This window comes from Dinoponera quadriceps, unplaced genomic scaffold (assembly GCF_001313825.1).
Source record: "Dinoponera quadriceps isolate SergipeBrazil2010 unplaced genomic scaffold, ASM131382v1 scaffold4585, whole genome shotgun sequence".
Taxonomy (NCBI): Eukaryota; Metazoa; Arthropoda; class Insecta; order Hymenoptera; family Formicidae; genus Dinoponera; species Dinoponera quadriceps.
In genome coordinates, this window is record NW_014559030.1 from 910,970 (window position 1) to 930,705 (window position 19,736).

General features: G+C 44.3%; 2 protein-coding genes across 4 annotated transcripts; one reads left to right on the forward strand and one right to left on the reverse strand.

Moving 5' to 3' along the window:
* Positions 1–114: 114 nt before the first annotated feature.
* Positions 115–1,976, reverse strand: LOC106750164 (high affinity copper uptake protein 1-like). Its single transcript, XM_014630300.1, has 5 exons — positions 1,881–1,976; positions 1,661–1,794; positions 1,535–1,594; positions 498–1,445; positions 115–219 (listed from the first exon to the last, which is right to left on the reverse strand). Exons 1-4 carry the CDS (start codon positions 1,887–1,889, stop codon positions 1,247–1,249), a joined length of 402 nt encoding a protein of 133 aa, XP_014485786.1. The 5' UTR covers positions 1,890–1,976; the 3' UTR covers positions 115–219; positions 498–1,246.
* Positions 1,977–3,534: 1,558 nt separating this feature from the next.
* LOC106750163 (glutamyl aminopeptidase-like) lies at positions 3,535–19,597 on the forward strand. Of its 3 annotated transcripts, none has more exons than XM_014630297.1 (15): positions 3,536–4,140; positions 5,246–6,293; positions 10,724–10,882; positions 11,023–11,102; positions 11,469–11,565; positions 11,652–11,734; positions 11,831–12,036; positions 12,157–12,337; positions 12,536–12,755; positions 12,994–13,556; positions 13,640–13,871; positions 14,396–14,807; positions 14,925–15,067; positions 15,159–15,511; positions 15,640–19,597. In XM_014630297.1, the coding sequence occupies exons 2-15, from the start codon at positions 5,945–5,947 to the stop codon at positions 15,799–15,801; spliced, it is 3,240 nt and encodes a 1,079-aa protein (XP_014485783.1). In that variant the 5' UTR covers positions 3,536–4,140; positions 5,246–5,944; the 3' UTR covers positions 15,802–19,597. The 3 variants fall into 3 exon arrangements, with proteins under 3 accessions (XP_014485785.1, XP_014485783.1, XP_014485784.1); XM_014630298.1 differs by having other exon boundaries at positions 3,538–4,140; positions 5,246–5,247; XM_014630299.1 differs by lacking the exons at positions 15,159–15,511; positions 15,640–19,597 and having other exon boundaries at positions 3,535–4,140; positions 14,966–15,054.
* Positions 19,598–19,736: the final 139 nt, after the last annotated feature.

A 19,736-nucleotide genomic window follows, 5' to 3' on the forward strand; every position in this document is an offset into this window, starting at 1 on the left:
CGTGCATTTATCGAGAGAGCAAAATCTTTATTTTTTATTATTTATCAAACATACAGGGTATATGCGAGACATTTTTTCTTCGCAAATTTATCTTTACCAAAACAACGTCTTCCTTCCAATTAATAATCGTCGTGTACTTCAAGCTTTCATCGATGAAGCAGCACAAGTACGCCAGTTAATAAGTCCGATCATTCGCTCTTGATACTTGTTCAATTATACCTAAATAAATCACATATAGATAAGTGTAAGTAATTAAATAAGTAATTAAATAAAAATACACATCCTCTTAATCAATTCTATCAGACAGATAGGTATCGATTGGTTTTATCGTGTCAATTATAGTCAATGTCAAAGAAATATGTGAAAAGAAGAGAGCCCGAATAAAATAGCACGAAGAGAGAGATACAAATTTCAACGATGTAATTAAAACAATTTTTAATTACTAATTGACCGAATTCAGATTTGTCAATCAAATAAAAATAATTACAAGTACTCACGTTTTTCTTCATTCTTTTATGATGACGATGGGAACGATCTTATCAGTACACATATTACATATCCATATCCATATGCATATCATCATCCGGTTTCGCGTAGGTAAGGAAGAAAGTCATACACCAAATGCAGAAGAGTACGAGTAGCAGCAACCACGCTACGGCATTGAATCTGTCCCACCCGAAGATAATTTGGCGAATTGAAGTACATTGTCGCATACGATCGTTGGATTCCATGCAACAAATCGATGTGCAGCTCTGATTGCTCTCCATCGTCCGTTTGATTCTGATGATCGCTGATCGGCGATGAATGAAGAATTACTCGATGCCAGCCGATGATTCACCTACCCTGGCTGATACTACGAATGAACGAAACAGACACGGTGCTTCAGGCAATAAACGGAAAAGACAGATTAGATAGCGAGTAAAATGATATCCAATTGCTCGAGACTATGAAAATTGATCAGCGAAGTTTCGCGTATGCTTATCTGCTGAAACACACGAATGCCGTCTTATTTGAGTCATTACTCAGAACTCAATCTCTTGCACGGGACAATCGAGCAGGAAAAAGTACGATTTCGCATAGATATGCACGGCATTTCACACAAACAGACGCGTAAGGAAGTAACAAGCGGATATCGTCATCCATTGTTAATTTATCCCGTTCTTCAGCGAACAGAAGAGCGTGCCGAATAGTCCATCGATTTATTATCGCCACTCTCTGTATTACAGTTATTCTTACAACGATATATCTACGAGCAACATTCCGTATTTTCGTTACTAGATTTCTCCCACGCAAATAACCAATATCCGAGAGCCGTCCCGACACCCACGGCGATGCAGATCCAATAGTTGTACGTCATAAAAATAAACATGAGAAAATAGCCGAGCACCACCTGGATCACGTGTAGGAACGTTTGAAAGAGATGAATCCCGGAGAACAGGAGTGCTCTGCAACGACAAAAGTCCCGCCGGTGAATTGAAAACGCGACGGAAAACGCGGCCAGAACGGCAAACAAGCGGGTATCGTTCATACGTACTTTCTCGACTTCTTCTGCTGACTCCTCCTGAAGAACGTCGTGCGCGCGTAAAGGTACTCACTGCAATCCACACCTGCTGGTAAATGACGAGCCGTTCGCAAGCGCTCGTTAGCCACCGTTACTCACCGATAAGACTTCAGCCCTTCGTACAACGCGGTCAGAAGAATGATACCGACCACGGAACCGATCATTCCTTGGGCGTTATTAATGCGCCAGTCATGAAACAGAATGGTTTCCGCGACGCCGCCGTGGAATGACATCTGCAGCGTGCGATCAACGAACGGTTACGAACGGAACGGAGAATAAAACTCGAAACGCACAATCCCACCGCCACCCCAACACTTACGCTATGCATCTTGTCTCGAAATGTTGCTGTCAAGTAGTTTCACGCAAGCCAACCTTCACAATTGTGAGGTTGTCGCATGAGTATTTACGGTTGTAGCGGTCGCCGCATTTCTTTATCGTATTCTAGATAACGTATCGTTCGGTTATCTTAAATACACTTGTACAAAGAAAAGTAAGCCAGCAATGTTTATCAGAGCAACTTAGTGCGTATACGGGGTGTCACACTTCCTTTCATCTATTAATTGTGAATCATATTTGTCTATGCATTCACAGAAGTCTTAGAACAAGCCGCGATCAGCGGTCGACATACATAACGTCCCGTAAGATAGATCAGGTATTACAAATTATATTCCTAAACCGGCGCGTAAACAATATTCACTCTTGCAGAAATCGCATAAGAAAGGTTGTTTATTTTCCGGCACACCTAATAATAGCGCGCTGTATATAAGCCAGCGACGCTTTATATAAAGCAGAGCATAGAAGAAGCGTATAAAAGTTCTATAAATTTAGTCGAAAGATTTTCTTCGGATTTCCTTTGACCCTTAAAATGTATACGACGCGGCCAGCTGTGTGCGTCGCGTGTATCGATTCAAATAAAACGAGTTTCCATGAAATATTATTGGGTCGATGCGAAGTTCACTCTTTTAAATCAATAGGTAAATGTAATATTTATTTATTTTTAAATGCAATCAATTATTTAAATATGCGTCGTTTTCTTCGACGAGCAGGTAACCGCATAATCCCATAAAAATTCTGGGATTTCTGAGCAAAAAACTGATGATAACCGGAACGAATTTTCGCGCCGATCCAATGACTGCGTTCTCTTTGAGCGCTCATATTTTATATTAGATGTCATTCTATCTTTATTGTTTTTTGTCTTGAAAGAAAATAGAATGACGCTTACGGCGCATAAGCGCCCAAAAGAGAACGCAGCTCAAATATATTAATAGGCGAATAAATATATCAAACATCTATGTTATCTATGATATCTTGCGCTCTCATTTTTTTCACAGAATAAAATCTCGATCTAAGATACACTTCGAGCGAAACGTCAGTGCAGACATAAGCCGACATAAAAAATCATATCGACTTATCTCCATCGTAAAGATAGTTCTTCCCGAAACTCGTGAAGTATTTCAGCTGGATATATTTAATAAGAGATTAAAAGACGTGATGACGTCTCGTTAATATGTAACATAAAATAGCACAACCTAACAATATCGCGATATATCGTTCGAGTACATTTATCCAACGACCCTCGGAAGCCGGCAATCCGATCTTGCTTTGGTCGACGAAACGAAACGATCGAGAAAAAAATCCCATCGCCATGCATGCGCGACTGCGCTTCGATACCGGTTCGGTTGAACACGCATCGGGCGAATTCGGCGCGATTAAACGATGCCGAATCCCACCTGACCCTTGAAAGGACCGAAGAGATATTCCGGATATCAAGTAAATCGATTTCTCCCGTTTCACTCCCTCTTTCTCGCCGGCTTTCTCCCCCGTTGGGATGCACACCGCCGCCGCCACCACCGCCATCGCCGCCACCACCGCCACCACTCTCGCCGGTCGGCGATCAGCCAAGATGCCCGACCTGCGTGAACGAGACGGGCGCAACCTGTGGCTGATCCTGACCGGCGCGCCTCTCTGCGTCCGGAAATTCACCCACGCTCGATCCTTGAAGCGCCTCCGCTGGCATCATCAGTGCCATTCTCACCGCGCGGCCGTTTGCACGTAGTCTCTCTGTCTCTCTCTTTCCGTCGTCGAGGACAACCTCGATCCGCGTCGGTGCGCGACGTGCTGATCGTCATCGGGCGACGACGGTGATGCGCGCTCGGATGCAGGTGGGGGTCGGTGCAACGAGGGACGGAGATCGCGCGCGGAGCGTCGCGAAGCAACCCCCGGGGGTGATGATGAGCGGCGTGCCGGCTCCCCGAGTTCTGCCCGCCGTGGTGAAGCTTTAGTCCTGGCGATGCGGCGACCGCGAGCTTAACGCTTCGCTCGTTCTCTCGTCTACGCGAGTGTGAGGTCGGTGTGCGAAAGAGGTGCGCGGATGTTGTTGTCGGGGAAAGCGGCCGGCGCGTCCAAGACAGTACGGTTTTGTTGATGGTGGGCGATGCGTCCTCGGTTAGCCGCTCGTCACCGTGATCAACGACGTACCCGCGATTAGCCGTGATCCACGACGATCGCCGTCGAGGTTCCCCTCCCCCGAAAGCGGACATCGAATACTGCTGATCGATGTTGAACGCGGCTAAAGATAGGTGAGTAGGACTTTTCCGCCCTTTTTCTTCTTACTGCTCGTGTTCGTCCGATGTTAGAAGCGAAAGCGAATGTGAAGTCTCGTCGCGATGTTACGCAAATTTGGAAAGATTGCGATACGAATTGGGCGGGGGGAGGAGGCCGAATATTTCGCTCGCACGCTCGCGAACTCCGAATTATCAGCGGCGCAATTGAGACTCAAGTGTTTATTTTATATAGGGATGTGTATATACGTATATATATATATTACGTTTTCGTTTCGAAGTACTTCTCGGCAATCGTCTAGACAGGGTCAATATTCTATCGCGAGCTTCTCGTACATCGCACGCTTTTAAATGCGTGCTTGTATACGCATATTCATACGTGCGGCGTTCCAATAAAATCGAAACGCGTCCCGCCTCACTTTCGCGCTTGGAGTTGATTTACTTTCGAATCTTCGTTCAATTTTATGACGAGAAGTAAAATTACACGTCATTCGGAAGTTCCAAAATAAAACGAATTTCGATGTTATATTCTATCGAATATAAGTTCAAGTTTTGACAATGAATTAGTGCAATGTACGAATGCTAGGAAACAAATGCGATTAATTTATTTCACCGATACTTAGGTAACGTAACGTACAACGCGCGCAATCGTCACCAAATGCGTTTCCATCAAAAGTGGCTCGCTCCTAAGCTCTTTTCGCGCGGAGTACAAGACACGCTTTCACCAAAACATCGTGTAAAAGCCGAACGCAAAAATTTCCCGATGCAAAATCGCGCATAATAAGTCGAATGAAAACTGTTGTCGTCTTGCATACAGTCTCGAAATACATATCCTACGTTCATTTGCAGTAGCGAATAATAAAAAGTAAGTAAAGTAAACGAATAATTCAAACGCTCAACGTTCATTAACCGCTCAAATAGATCAAACAGATGGAAACTATATAATTCTTTAATTATACATCTATAATATATAAATAATTATATCAAAATATAATTAGCGTTGAGAGTGAGGCTTGGCAAGAATAATCTTTCCTATCTACATTTTTTTTTTATTATGTCAATTACGCCGCAGCCATGTATAAGAAAATTATAATTACGCCTGGTACTCGATTATATGTTGCAGATGTAAGTTGGTTGGACGTGTACAGCGACCTTTTTGTAAAGAGAAATGTATTATCGTCGTGTTCAAAGCTAATCAACGACACGAGGTAGAACGGGGGTAGAAGGCTGATTAATTACCGTCTATAATTCACAAGAGTACACTTCGTCGCGAGAGCTCTCTTTAACTTGTAATTATTCACGTCGCATCGCGCACAAGGACACATAGGCTCGATCGACACGTAGAAGATAAAACCTCCTCCGTATAGCGACCTGAGAATAGAATATTTTCGCATTGAGTCGATGTGAAATCACGTATATACTTTACGAAGAAAGTATCTCTCTCAGGTATAGATCGCATTCACTTGCCGGGCCATCACGTTTCGCTTTTATACGAGAAACCACTTACACTATGACCGAATAACAAAAACGAGTTCATCACTTGTACCGTCGAACGCAACATATCGCGATACTGGGACCAATATGCGAATGCCGTCGCATCGTGCATGTGCAGGCACATTGTAGCCGAAGTAGAGCCTTAATTGTAACACAGTTACCAAGAGAATAGCTCCGTTTAATTTTCGTACATGAACATTACACATGGTACAAGAAAGGAGCGATCGATACCATCGTGAACCTACCCAACGATGGCAAAAGATCTGCGACTACTGTGTTTATTTTCCTCAGAGTACAATGTAAAGAAAAAGCCAATTAGAAGACGCCGATGCTCGCTCACGTTGATAATATCAATCATGAAACATGTGACTTGACAAGCAGAAGGCTTCGAAAGAGAGATGAAGCTGAAAATTCGCGCGCTTTGAAGAAAGAGAGAGTGAGAGCACGTAATACCGATCGTTCACACGTAGCTCCGGGCTTGTCGAATAAAAGACCAAACGGAGTAGAAGCGAAGAAAGAAGAGTATAGAAGTACAATGACTGATGAAGAAGTAGAGTTACAGTTCATCAGAAGCGGTTCTAGGCCTTCTTCTCGGGATCCTTCTCAGATTCCTTCTAGGCAATCTTTGTCGGAACAGGAGCAAAAGATAGCAATACCAGAAGAAGAGCCAACTCAAGGTATGCATTAATAAGAATTACTTTGTGAGAAGCTTTGTTGCATGTATATATATGTATGTACGTATATATGTAATCTTCGTGCAAGACAAGTATAAAAGATTTAGAATCGGATAGCCACATTTGAACGTTGAATATGTGGTTAAAATATGGCCCAAAGTATCCACCGTCATAAAATCGACAAATAATTCCTCGTGACAAAACAAGTGAAGGATATGAAATAATTTGCATTTCACTGATTTGTCTTACTGAATTCTATTAAAATTATTGCATAAATCGCACGAAGAATTTCAATTTTCATCCGTTTATATTTCGCATTTCTTAAAATTGGAATTATACGATATATTATCCCCTAGATGCTCGCGTGTCTGTACTCGCATATACATTAAAATTGCTCACGAATTTATGCCCTTCGTGACTTACTCTCATGATACAAATTTAACTTCGAGAAAATCTAAAGATTAACCCCGACGAAGGAAAATTGTTAGATTTGCGGCCTCGCATAGCAGTTCGATACGTAGTGGAATAATCTTAATATTGCCGTGTGTCTACAAAAGAAAACAATATAAATGTAAATGCACAGTAAAAAATGTTGTGTTAACAACAATCTACTGAAATTTTTGTATTATTTTAACATGAAGGATATTTTAAAAAGTACACAAATATTAAATTAATATATTTATCTTGTCAATATATTACTTTCTAACATATTCTTTTTGTTAAAATAACACAAGAATTTCAATACATCGTTGTTGACACAGAATTATTTATTGTGTAAATAAACATATAAGAATGTGATGTTTTAAATTAATAATATAACTTTAAATTAAATTCGTTAACTCGTCTAGTGAATTAATAAATTTACGTGGTCGATTCGACAATCGAATAGAAGCGTTACGCGCAAGTTTGAAATATTATTTGGCTTATATTCGGGATTATAGCTGAATACTATTAAGATTCTCATGACAAGTAAATAATAATCCTTCTTATTAATCTACAATCACGGCTCTATATAGATATACTTTCAAGCTGAATACATCCTTCAGTACAGCTCTTTTCTTATTTATTGCCCTCGTGTTTAATTGATTATGGAAAGACGTGCTACCGATGGCGCGCGTTCCGGAACTAAATCGACTGGAAAGAAGGTCGACTTTTAACTCCGATGCTTTCGGGCTGTGTAACTTCGCCGGATGTATCGCAGTCGGAAAGTACATGAATGTTTTAATATGTTTCGTCCGGGATCGAGACACGTTCGACTGGTCACAAAATATATTTTGAAACGAAACTCCAACTCACTGTGAAATATCTGAATAATTTATATCGTACAACGCCTATCCTTTTCGTGGCTGAAAGAGACCGGAACAACAGCGACAAAACGTACGGGGTCACAAGTTCAAAAGTTCAACCGTTTATAAACTCGCCTTCCTCATCGATATTTGTCAGTCTTGGAATTAGCTTGTACACTATTGACTCTTAAACTTTGCCGGATCGCAGGCAAATTCTCACGGATGTACTTCTGAAAACATTATTCATAGATTTACATATAATCTGCAATAAGAGGCAGATATTCCTTTATAAAATTTAACTATCTATGAATCCACGGAGAAATTGTATACCAAATAATTATGATAATTAACATTGTATCCTATAAAATAGTTTGATTTTCTCATTGAATTGAAGTCATTGAACATACTTTTCGCGAATATTTTTCAATCAAATATACTTTCTTCACGCGCGTTCGGACTTTTCTGTACAGTTGCAAAGCTATATATTTTATGGCAGTCTCTTTAGTCCCTCTCAGTCGTTCTTGGCACGAATCTATACGTCGTACGAGAATGTCCAGAATTTATGAGACTTTTCAAATAGACGGAGTAAGTCATGAAGTGGATTGAATAAATCGCGGATAAAGAAGCTGTTCTATCTTTATCATCTCAAAGTCTTCTGGACTTGAGATTTTACTCAGAATTTAATCGCGAAGCCGAAATCACTAGAGCGGTCTTTTCCGTCGGGAGTAAAAGCGCGAGCGATATTTCGGTAGAACGAACCGATATAATCGTCGAAGGAGCCTCGTGGCGAAGAGAAAATCGATACGACATCCTTCTAAAGAACTCCGATCCGCTCGCAACTTGCCCCCGATTATGATCTCGAAGGGGTCAGATCTCGTGTGAGCTACATACATTCACTCTCTACTTATACACCGAAAACATGTTCCACCACGCATGCGGAGTTACGAAGTAGCTCTTATGACAAACGATAGAACGAAGAGCTGCCTTATCTCGATTCTATTCAAAATTCTCATCTCGACAACAAGCTGAGAAGAAAGCGACGGAAGACAATCCTTCGCCAAGGAGTGCATACAAATTTCCGTGACGCTATATATATATATATATATATATATATCTCAGGTCTTTCTTTACTATAGTAGCTGTAAACGTCTCCGATATTTCAACGATATATCAATAGACGATCAATTAGCATTAGTTCTAGTCGCTCTACCGCAACACTGAGCAGACCGTTGGCTCGGATGAACGCGAAAGCATAAGGTGTCGGGCGTGTTGAAGGCGAAAAATCCTGAACACCCCATGAGCCTGCGACGTCGTTCGGTTGGCTGGTCCCGCGGCTGATACAAATGTCACGGTGGGCCACCGGCTGGACGGGGTTGCAAAACGCGGATCAGGGATGGCGCCACCGTGATAGCGAGCCACCCCTAACCGGAGGCGAGGACCGGCAAAACCACCCCCGTAAAGCAGCTCCGCCACCAGGGGGTTTGGACAGACGCCATTTCTACCTAACTCCGCAGTAGCTATATCCCACGCTTTTAATGCCGATGAAATGTCAAGGCACGCCGCGCGTCATAGACCCGCCGACGGTGTCGGACCGCTCGGCTCGAGTTTGACAAGCTCGCGGATCGTCGCGGTGGGGTGGATCGCGGTTGCGCTACCGGCGGCGGTGTTCCACGGAGTTCTGCTCGCGTTTGTGCTCGGTGGGTCAGGAACGTCACGCACGAGTAGTCGGCTCACCCACGCCGATTAAGCGCTCTCGTGTTCCTGGTGTGTTGCTTCCTGAATCCCACGCGCGTCGCGCGCGCTATCGATCAGCCATCATCGATAGAGAGAGAGAGAGAGAGAAAGGAGTTTCGGTGGCCCTGCTGCACGGAGCTGGCCGGCAGACGACGAGAAATTCGGGGCCACGTTGCTCCGATTTCGGCCGTGTTGACACGACTATCGGATTCCCTGCTGGCGGACGTTACCTCGGCCGCCCTCCTGCCGGTAGTAATTGATGCGAGCAACCGGCTCATTCACGGTGTGCACCTGAGGCGACTTCACCCTGAATCCCTTAACCTTGAGGCGGACGGTCCAGCGGCGAAAGTAACGTCCGGCCGAGGGGGGAAGCGACGAGGCGACGATCGAGTGCCACACGAATACTGGCTGAACAGAGAGAGCCCCTCATTAAAGTCGCCTATGCCTCGAAAGACGGTCAGGTAAAAGAACTCGTTCATCGGAGACCGCCGCCGAATCGGTTCGCGATGAGCGAGCAGGATGTCGATGACGTTGCCTTTCTGACAGGTGAGAATTAGGATGCGCCCGCGAGGTCCTTTAACTCGTCGTCGCGCGACGACGACTTCTCAACGTTTAACGCGCCCCTACGCCTTTGACGCGCGTTCATTGCACCCGCGGACGGTTCCTTTTCCGTAAGAATGGCTCGACCAGATGGCCCACTTACAGCCCTCCGGGGTGCTGCGAATAGACTGTACGAGAAGCACGTGTGCGCGATCAATAAGAGGAGAGCTTCCTCTGATCTTCCGAATTAAAGCGTACGTAACCGACCGCTTCGTTCTCGGCCACGCGCTCGTATCGATACTTCTCGGCTTGACGGCTTTTGTTATTAGAGGCCCGTTTATTGACAGCGGAAGCAGATACGTCGCGTGACACGTTGTTAACGTTGTTCGGCGGTTGCGTTGTACGCACACACCTGTGTACGCGACCGCCGTGAGAAACGGCACATTTGCGGGAACAAACGTGTAGAGAGAGAAAAGAGAGAGAATAGCGCGGCAGCTCGCGCAATTTTGAAATGGACGCATTTCGGCTCCTCCGTGGAGAAGCAATGCGAGCTCCGGGGTTAAGTCAGACACTGAAACTGCGGCGTTGATTCTAAGGAGAATGACGGAGCATACGTGATTTCTGGGAAGTGAATGACACTCGTATCGATTCGCGCTATGGAAAAATGCGCGAAAGTGAAAGGCGACTGATAAGGAGAAACGTATTGTGATTAGATTATTATTGTCACATGTATCGATAGAACTATCGTTGAGAGCTGTATGGCCAGTTATTGGATAATTGGTCGTAAATGAAGATTGCGGCGGAACGCGATCGTAGCGCGCGATCTCGTCGGGATGCGTTGAATTTTCATCAGGAAATCCTTTATTCCAACAGGTAGCGACAGAGATGTAAGGCAAGAGCGGACACGTAGTTACGAGCGCGATGGGTTCACCATTGTGTGTTCTCGGGGAAGGGCCGTCTGCTTCGTCCTGACCTGCCTCTTCACGGTCTTAGGCGTTGCAATTATCATTGCCTTCGCCAGACCAGCAAATGGTACTTAAATGTCGCTTTAATACGATCCTATGATCCTTCAACTTCATACATGCTTCATTTCTACAATACACAAAGGTCACACTTGCCGCGTTTTCTCATTATCATCCTCTTTTACATATTATCTACTTTTTTCCTTTCAGTCTGCCCTTGCGAGGAGAAGAAGATGGACAGCACGGAAATAAGTAAAAAGAGCACCGTGCTTCTATCGACTTCGAACGAGGTGGGTGCAGATTTGGACCCGCATGAGAATGCCAACAAAGTTAATGAAACCAAAATCGCGTAAAACTTTCTCATTTTTCGAAGAACCGTCTCGTATGATGCGAATCGAGCGATTCGTCTGATTACTTGTTTGGATGGCGTAAATACTTCCTGTGTATTACATATTGTCACGAAGCTAAATTTAGTTTCCAGTTTCTATTCGTACGGTAGAACACGTTCACCTGAAATCAGGCAGCTGCATATTCGGGCTAACGTAGCGGAAAATCAATCGGTGGACACGAGAGTGTGCGCCTATCTATCTGCCGTGCATGTTTAATAATACTGAAAATACCACGCAGATTATCGAGTACAGTGAGAACTCTTGCAGGTGTTCCCATGGAACAGCATAAGATTGCCCACATTTGCACATCCTACTAGGTACAATATTTCCATCCATCCGAATCTCACCACCTCGAGAGTCAGGGGTAAGATCGAGCAGCTGGGCTGTTCGGAATCGCGTGACACTTCCCTCCGCGATTAATCAACTCACCGTTCTCGTTCTCCGTTGTAGGGCAAGTTACGATCGAACTGTATGTCGATGAAGACACCAAATATATCGTCTTCCATAGTAGCGGCTTGATAATCACGGAAAAAGTAAGTAAACATCCGAGGGAACAGAACGATAGAACGCGCCGCGCGACGATCACCACGCGTGCCAATCGATCGTAATCGTCGAGAGTCGGCTTTCAGATGGTCCAAGAGCAGCGCAAAACTTCGAAGTTGAAAATCGCCAAGTTTCTGGAGTATCCGCCGCGCGAGCAGATATATCTCGAATTGGACGGCACTTTCCGAAGGAAAACGAACTACACGTTGCACTTGAGATTCGCTTCGAAGCTGTCCACCGAGCTCGACGGGTTCTATCTCAGCAGCTACAGCACACCCACAGGGGAAACAAGGTCAGCCCGAAACCGTGGCCATTTCTCGTACGATCGAAATCGTTTCACGGATGCGTCATCGGCCGAAAACGGGCGAAGCGTGAAATTCTTCATCCCGAACGTCCTACCGTCGATTTTCAGGCATGTGGCTGCCACTCACTTCGAACCGACGTTCGCGCGCACCGCCTTCCCGTGCTTTGACGAGCCGCAGTTCAAAGCCAAGTTCAAGGTGTCGATATACAGGGACAGATTCCATATCGCGTTATGCAACATGCCCGTGATAAATACCGACGAGGCTGGATTTTATCTCGGCTCAAGCATCGTAAGTACGCACGCGTTTGCCACAGGATCGCAGTATTCGATGCGCCATCTTCGCCGTCATCGTCGTAATCATAAGAATAATTATCCGACATTTTCGCTCTACCGATCGTGAATCATGATCCATATTATTGCGATTACGGTATCACCTGCGAGAGACCGCATCTGCATTAGCCTGATTTAGAAAAACGTTACTTCTCAGTTACGAGACGACTTTCAAGAGTCCGTGGAGATGTCGACGTACTTGGTGGCCTTTGTGGTGTGCGACTTTAAACCGGTCACTTCGAAGAACAGAGGAGACATACACGTGTATGTCGCGGAGCATCTGCTCCCGCAGGCGGTGTATGCCGCGGACACCGCTGCTGATATTATGGCTTACTTCGAGTCTTACTTTGGCATACCGTATCCTTTGCCAAAGCAAGGTACGTCCTCTTTAAATCATATCAAGTGTCCAAAAGCTGTTCGCATCGCAGTGCACCGTGTTTTACGTCGCCCCCTTCTCTCGTTTACCCACTGAGATCGAAGCTTAGCCCTTCTCAGGACGTTAAACAAACGAGTTATCGGAGAGGGTTACCAAAATCATGAATTCTTAATTATTGAGATGAGATGCAAATCATCAATATCATTTTTATTATCGTAACTATCGTCGTGTGTTATCAGATTTAATAGCAATTCCCAACTTCGCGTCCGGTGCTATGGAAAATTGGGGCCTAATCACCTTCCGAGAAGTGGCGATACTGCTTGACCCGAAGGAAACGTCCCTCGAAGCAAGGGAGGGCATAGCCGTCACCATAGCCCACGAATTGGCGCACCAATGGTTCGGCAATCTCGTCACGATGAGGTGGTGGAACGATATCTGGCTGAACGAGGGAGCGGCCAGTTTCTTCGAGTACAAGGGTGTGCACAACTTCTCGCCCGAGTGGAACATAATGGACACGTTCGTCATATACAAAACGCAGCCGGCGCTTCGCCTCGACGCTCTGTCCAATAGTCATCCGATAAATGTATCAGTCGAGGATCCTAGCGAGATAGAAAGCATCTTCGATGAGATCAGCTATTACAAAGGCAGCGCCATTCTCTACATGCTGGAAAGGTTTATGGGCGAGGACGTTTTCAAGACCGGGCTGAACGACTATCTAAATTTACACGCCTACAAAAGCGCGGACACCGACGATCTGTGGGCGGCTTTCTCGAGGAGCTTGAATAATACCCACGATATAAAAGTAAGTATAATATGTGAAGAGCGAATGACAGGTCGCATGCGTGTTCCCGCGCAACGAAATAACGAAATTGACAATGTCGGCAGGCGGTGATGGGCACTTGGACGCAGCAGATGGGCTTTCCGCTTATAATCGTCACTCGAGACGGCGACACGATCAAGTTATATCAGAAAAGATTCCTCATGACACCGCCGAAAAACAAAACTGACGTCCTAGAGCCGAAATCACCCTTCGACTACAGGTGGTACATCCCGGTGACTTACTACACGGACAAACAACCGCACGAGATTCGCAAAGTGTGGTTGAATATGACTACTGGTAATAAACAGGACAATTACATCGAAATTTATTATTCAAGGTGTTTCAGGATCAACGGGACAAGCTTCGGAGAATGGTAGGTCTCACCAAGTGAATCAATTTTTCTCAAGGAATCCATGTTACTCGACGCGTCCTTAAAAGGTCCCGGCAGTCGTCTTGTTTTATCGAAATTTCGTTGGTATTATATTTATTACCGGCCGCACGGAATTATAATTCCTTTTGTACGATTACAATATACAGGCTGATACAGGCGAGGACGGCGTAGACTTTATTCGAAAAACAAAAAAATTAGCAAATTATAAAACTCTCAAAGAGCTATGCGTCTTTGTTCGGACGCGTCGTAGGACATGGGTCTCCTTACAAAAATTCATTCTCTCGGTGAGACATCTGAAGTTTGCCCCATTGGTTCTGAAACACCCGGTATATGTCCATTTAATAAAAGGGAATAAATCATATCAGTTCGTCACATTCTCTCTACCCACGCTGATTGGGAAATTAAGTTCAATTGTCGTTGTTTCGTTTAGTCGAAATATGGGAAATGTCGCCGTACGATGTCAAGTATATCAAGTGCAACGTAAACCAAACTGGCTTCTATCGGGTTAATTACACGGAGGAAATGTGGGCCGCGATCATACAGACCTTGCACGAGAATCACACAGTATTCAGTCCGGCGGATCGGGCGAATCTCATCGACGACGCTTTCACCCTCAACGAGGCGGGTATGCTGGACATCGCGATTCCGTTAAATCTCTCGTCTTACCTCGTCTACGAAAGAGACTACGTACCGTGGCATACCGCTCAGGAGTTTCTGCACGCTTGGAGGAAGAAGCTCTACGAACATACCGTGTACAAGAAGTTCACCATATTCTTCCGGAAGCTACTGAGGCCGGTGATAGAATACGTCGGTTGGAGCAACGAAGGGCCTCACATGAAAAAGTCAGTATAACACTTTCGAGCACATCTCGCTCTTGTGCCCGGAACGATCGTTAGATATTCGGTGGTTGAATAAATAGGATATGCTATTTCAAGTGTTGTCTTATTATTTCAACGCAGATTTCTAAGAAATTCGGTAATGAAATCCGCTGTCATCCTAGGAATGGATAGTGAGTTGCAGCCCGCGAAAAGTCTCTTTGTTAAGTGGATGAGCACGGGCGTGCCTGTTCCGCCCGACATACGAGATGTCGTTTACGCGACAGGTAAAGAATGATGATACATGGCGTACACCATTTAATATTTGAATCGTTCCAATTGGAAGCGCCAGGTGCCACAGTACGAAGGTATTTGCAGGTATCAAGTACAGCGGCGAGGAAGCGTGGTCTCGTTGCTGGGAAACTTATCTGAAGACCGAGGTGTCCAGTGAGAGGCAGATATTGTTGCAAGCTTTGGGCGCGACGACGGATGTCTGGCTGCTGCAGCGTTACCTCCTGCTGTCGCTGAACCAGGATCTGATCAGGGCGCAAGATATCGGGACCGTCATATGGTCCGTCGCCTCCAATGAAAATGGTCGTCACCTCGCTTGGCGTCACATTAAAGCCTACTGGCCGAACATGCAGACCCTATTCGGAAACGTGTCGGTCGCGATGAGCGGACTGATAACCGACGTTGTTCCTTTCTTCAACACGGAATACGATTATCAAGAGGTAGGAGAATAAGTCGTCGTTTAAAAGCGCGCGAAAACCTCCCTCATTGAAGTTACCGCCGCGAGTTCCTGTCGTTTAATCGTCTCGTTTCTTTTCTCTTTCTCTCTCTCTCTCTCTCTCTTGTACAGATCTCGGAGTTCTTCAAACACGTCGAAGTTGGCAGCGGTATGCGCACCTTGAAACAGAGCTTAGAGAAGATCAAGTCCAACATTAACTGGGTGAAGCACAACGGGGATTGCATAGACGCGGTGATAAACGGTGACAATTATTCCACGCCCTCCGCAGGATAACGACGAGAATAGCATGGTAGTGAGCTGAAGCGTGCATTCAGTCGTTACGACGCTACGGTTATTTTTTCTACAGTTTTTATTCATACGCGATACTCCGGAAAGATACGTGATACAGCCTACAAAGAGGGAGAAAAAAAATAATAAGAAAGAACGAGAAGCGAAACCTCTCCGAGACGTATTACTCAGGGGGCGAAGGAAGAATCTCATTCATCATCTAGATGTAAATTCGCAGATCAAAAGACACCTATTCCCGTCAACTCCGTTGGGAGACCGTCTCCGCCAGGCGAAGCTTAAACTTTAAAGGGCGACAATCCTTGGACGAGGACAAATCGTATCCCCTGACGAGAGAAAGATATTCTTTCTCTCTCCCTCTCTCTTTCTCTCTCTCTCTCTCTTCCTCTCTCTCTCTCTGTACAAAATCTCATTATCATAGTTCGCTTGCCGGGAAGGGTCTCTTGAACGCGCACGGACGAAAAGCCGAACTGTTTGTATGTAATACATTATACACCGATTTATACGCACTTTCGAAAGTATCTATTTATTTAACAAACGTGCACGCAGTGCGTGCCGGTCGGATCATTAAGTGTAAAGAGGGATAATGAGAGCAGACACATACATCGTTGTTCCTAGGGTGGTCGTTGACCCGACGTTCGACAAGTGAGGCTAATGACATACGCCTATTGATTCTGAAAGCATAGTCCCCCGAGTTCAATGTACTTTATTACAACGAGGAACGACGATAATCACCTCCACGTGATACGTTCATGCCACATCCCTGAGCCATTCAGTAAGTTACTAATTTAACGGAAAGGGTCGAGCTTTCGCGGCGAATTTGTCGTAGAGAAGAGCGCTAATTACACCGTTCGAGAATATACGATTCGTGCATGTATAATTTACTATAAGGCATTGGTGGCGATTTAGAAATAATATTGTCGATCATGATGATTTTTCACAATAGCATCAAACTTCTAACGGTAAGGTCGAGATCGGATGTGACCCCATGGCTCGTTTATTTGACAGCGTGCACGCACGCTGTTTCTCTTCTCAAAGAATGTTTCATGTTATTATTTGCCTCTTTCATTCCTTTTGTACATCGATTACATGAAAAATGAACAAAACAGAGCATGAGGCCGGATCCCGCTTTCCTGGACGCGTTGAAAATCCACCTTGCTGTTAGAGGATTAAGATGACAATGATGTTACGTCATAATGATATATCGTGATGATGTCATTGTCGTGATAATATTGTTTTAGCATGATTGTACGAGCGATCGTCCCGCGACTGGTGTCGGGCAAGATGTCACTCGCGAATGGCGAGCAGCGACTTCGAATATGCATTTGTAAATATCATATATTTTATATAGCTGTGTACGCTAATATATAGGAAATTAGCATATATGATTACTAATAATTTACAAATGCATAAACTGTGATCAGACGAGGACACAAACTGGAAACTTCGCGTTGCTCGTGAACATTTTCCCCGACACTGTTCCACGAGTTTAAGTAGCATATCAATACACGGCAAAGAGGCGTGATACGCTAAATTGCTCGGGTCTGTGCCTGTGTTTCACAAGCACCGTCCAGAGAGAAACGAAAGACGGCGTTAGAGCACTCGGCCGCAGGGCCAGGTGGACACACGTCGAATTAATTATAAAGAAAAAAGAAGGAAGGAAGGAAGGAGAAAGGGGATCGATGTGTACCATATGTGTGTCGCGTATTCGTGTTTGCTAGAGATCGCTGAAGGCGCGGGATACGTCTCGTGTGGAGTTGATTGTTCTCCACGCGGAGTAATAGCGTAAAAAATAAAGAAAAGTGGATATTTTATTATGAGAAAGTAAATAAAATTTATATAACCTCTCGTGACGCTTTATATAGTGTATATGTATTAACGTGTAAGGGAGACGTGTGCCGTGTTAGTCCGATTACTTTATAAAAGATCGAGATCGTCTGACGTGAAACGTCGAAAGCTGAACTTTTCTAGGACCTCGTGTACGTGTCACAGTTTCCGAATGTCGCGTTTAGCACGCAGGATGATATCGATTAATAATAATCGCTAGCTCTATGAAAAAAGCCGCAGAGCGGGACGTGACAGCCGTGCGAATGCGATCGAGACGCGAAGCAACTAAGTTCCCCGTTATACTTTGGTACTAACTCTGTTTATCGTTTCACGATCGTACAGTTAACCACACATGGACAATAAGCGCCGGGAGATGGTGAGATGTATTTAACGAGTACTTGATTATCACGTTAAGTGTATTGCGTATTAGTTGTCTTAACGATACCGATTGTTTTAACTTCCTAAGATTAAGCCTTAGAAAATTAGGTGTCCGTCGTGTGAAGCGACACACGCGTCTACGAAGACGGATCTTTATTAAACGATAAGTACGTAGGATTAGGCGCGAAAAGTCTGCGAAGTGTCTAATAATTATATTAGGGAGTCTAAAGCCAACTGCGAAACAAGTCCCTGCCCCAACCGACGAAGGAAAAGAAAGAAACGGGAAAAAACGTCGAACTGTCCGCGAACGTTCGTGTATACCCGCTATTTTTTACTTTACAAATATTTCTCGTTACTCGTCGAAACTCAGTCGGTCGGTCGTGTATCTTAGCGTTAAATTCGCATTCTCTCGTGAATATCCAGTTAAAAGCGAGGCACTCGTTAATTAAACGAAACACATTACTCGACGTCGCGTACGAATGCGTGGAACGTGACGGTTCTTCGATACTTTTCCTTACCACGAGTCTCTACTGCCGTTTACGCTTGCCATTACCGATGCCCCGTATAATGGCATTATCTCTTATATATATTTAATGCTTATTAGCATTTTTTCCTTATTGGATTGCTCTATTCGACCGATAATTTTCTGCGTGCGTCCGTCGTGTTTGCGTGGTTTGCATGAGCGAGCCAAGACGTTAGACGCATACAAATATATACACGTGCGCGCACACACGCACATCATTTCTCGCATACGGAGAAAAGTCTGTAAATAACGACAGCCGTGAATCTTTCATCGTCCCATTAAGTAGATTTTGATACACTCCAAAAGGCGAATTAACGAATCGACGCACAACTAAAATAACCTTATCTGTAAATAGCATATTTTTTCACTAACGGATACTCTTCCCCCCTCCCCCTCCTCTCTTTCTCTCTCTCCTTTCTTGTTAAAGAGTTAACGAACGAAATTGCTTCGGAAGCGTTTAGGGAAGCGTCCGCTCGTCGATCCGCGCGAGATGCGAACCGATTGGCCTACTTAACGATATTCTCACGGTATCCGAAAGTACTCGTATGAATGTGTACAGAATACTCTCGTCACTTACGTTCGCCGATCAACACTGCAACTCTGCGAGCTTAGGTCCGATCGATGATCTTTAAATTATCTTCAATAGGCACACATTTTACTGTCCATGTGCAGTTATTTTGTCAGGTTTCGTTAGCCTTACGTGAGCAATTTATGAAAGCGGATGAACAATGTCGATTTTATATTTCTTACTAGGAAGAACTTCATTATATCAAATCCATTGTACGCGCGAGATAAAACGGAAAAAAAAATATTACACCGAAAGACTGTACACCAGAGTAATCAAGTACATACCAGAGTACATACTTATTGTATTTTATGCAATCACGACACGATTACGTCTTAAGAGAACAAGGCTGTCTTGCATCCCATATTTACGAATAAATTATCAACGTAACAGTATATATTGTATACCGTTCTCAACTGTACTGTTGTCATAGCTATTTTGTTGTATAAAAGAATACCAGATATATACAAGCATACAAATGAATATATTATATGTTTAAAGTATACCAAATGTACGTGTGTGTGTGTGTTTTTGTTTTTTCTAGATAATTTTAATTTACGAAAGAGAAAATTTCACGAAAAACAAGATGCTATTATAAATGAAGAAATGATATACTATTATAAGTAAACA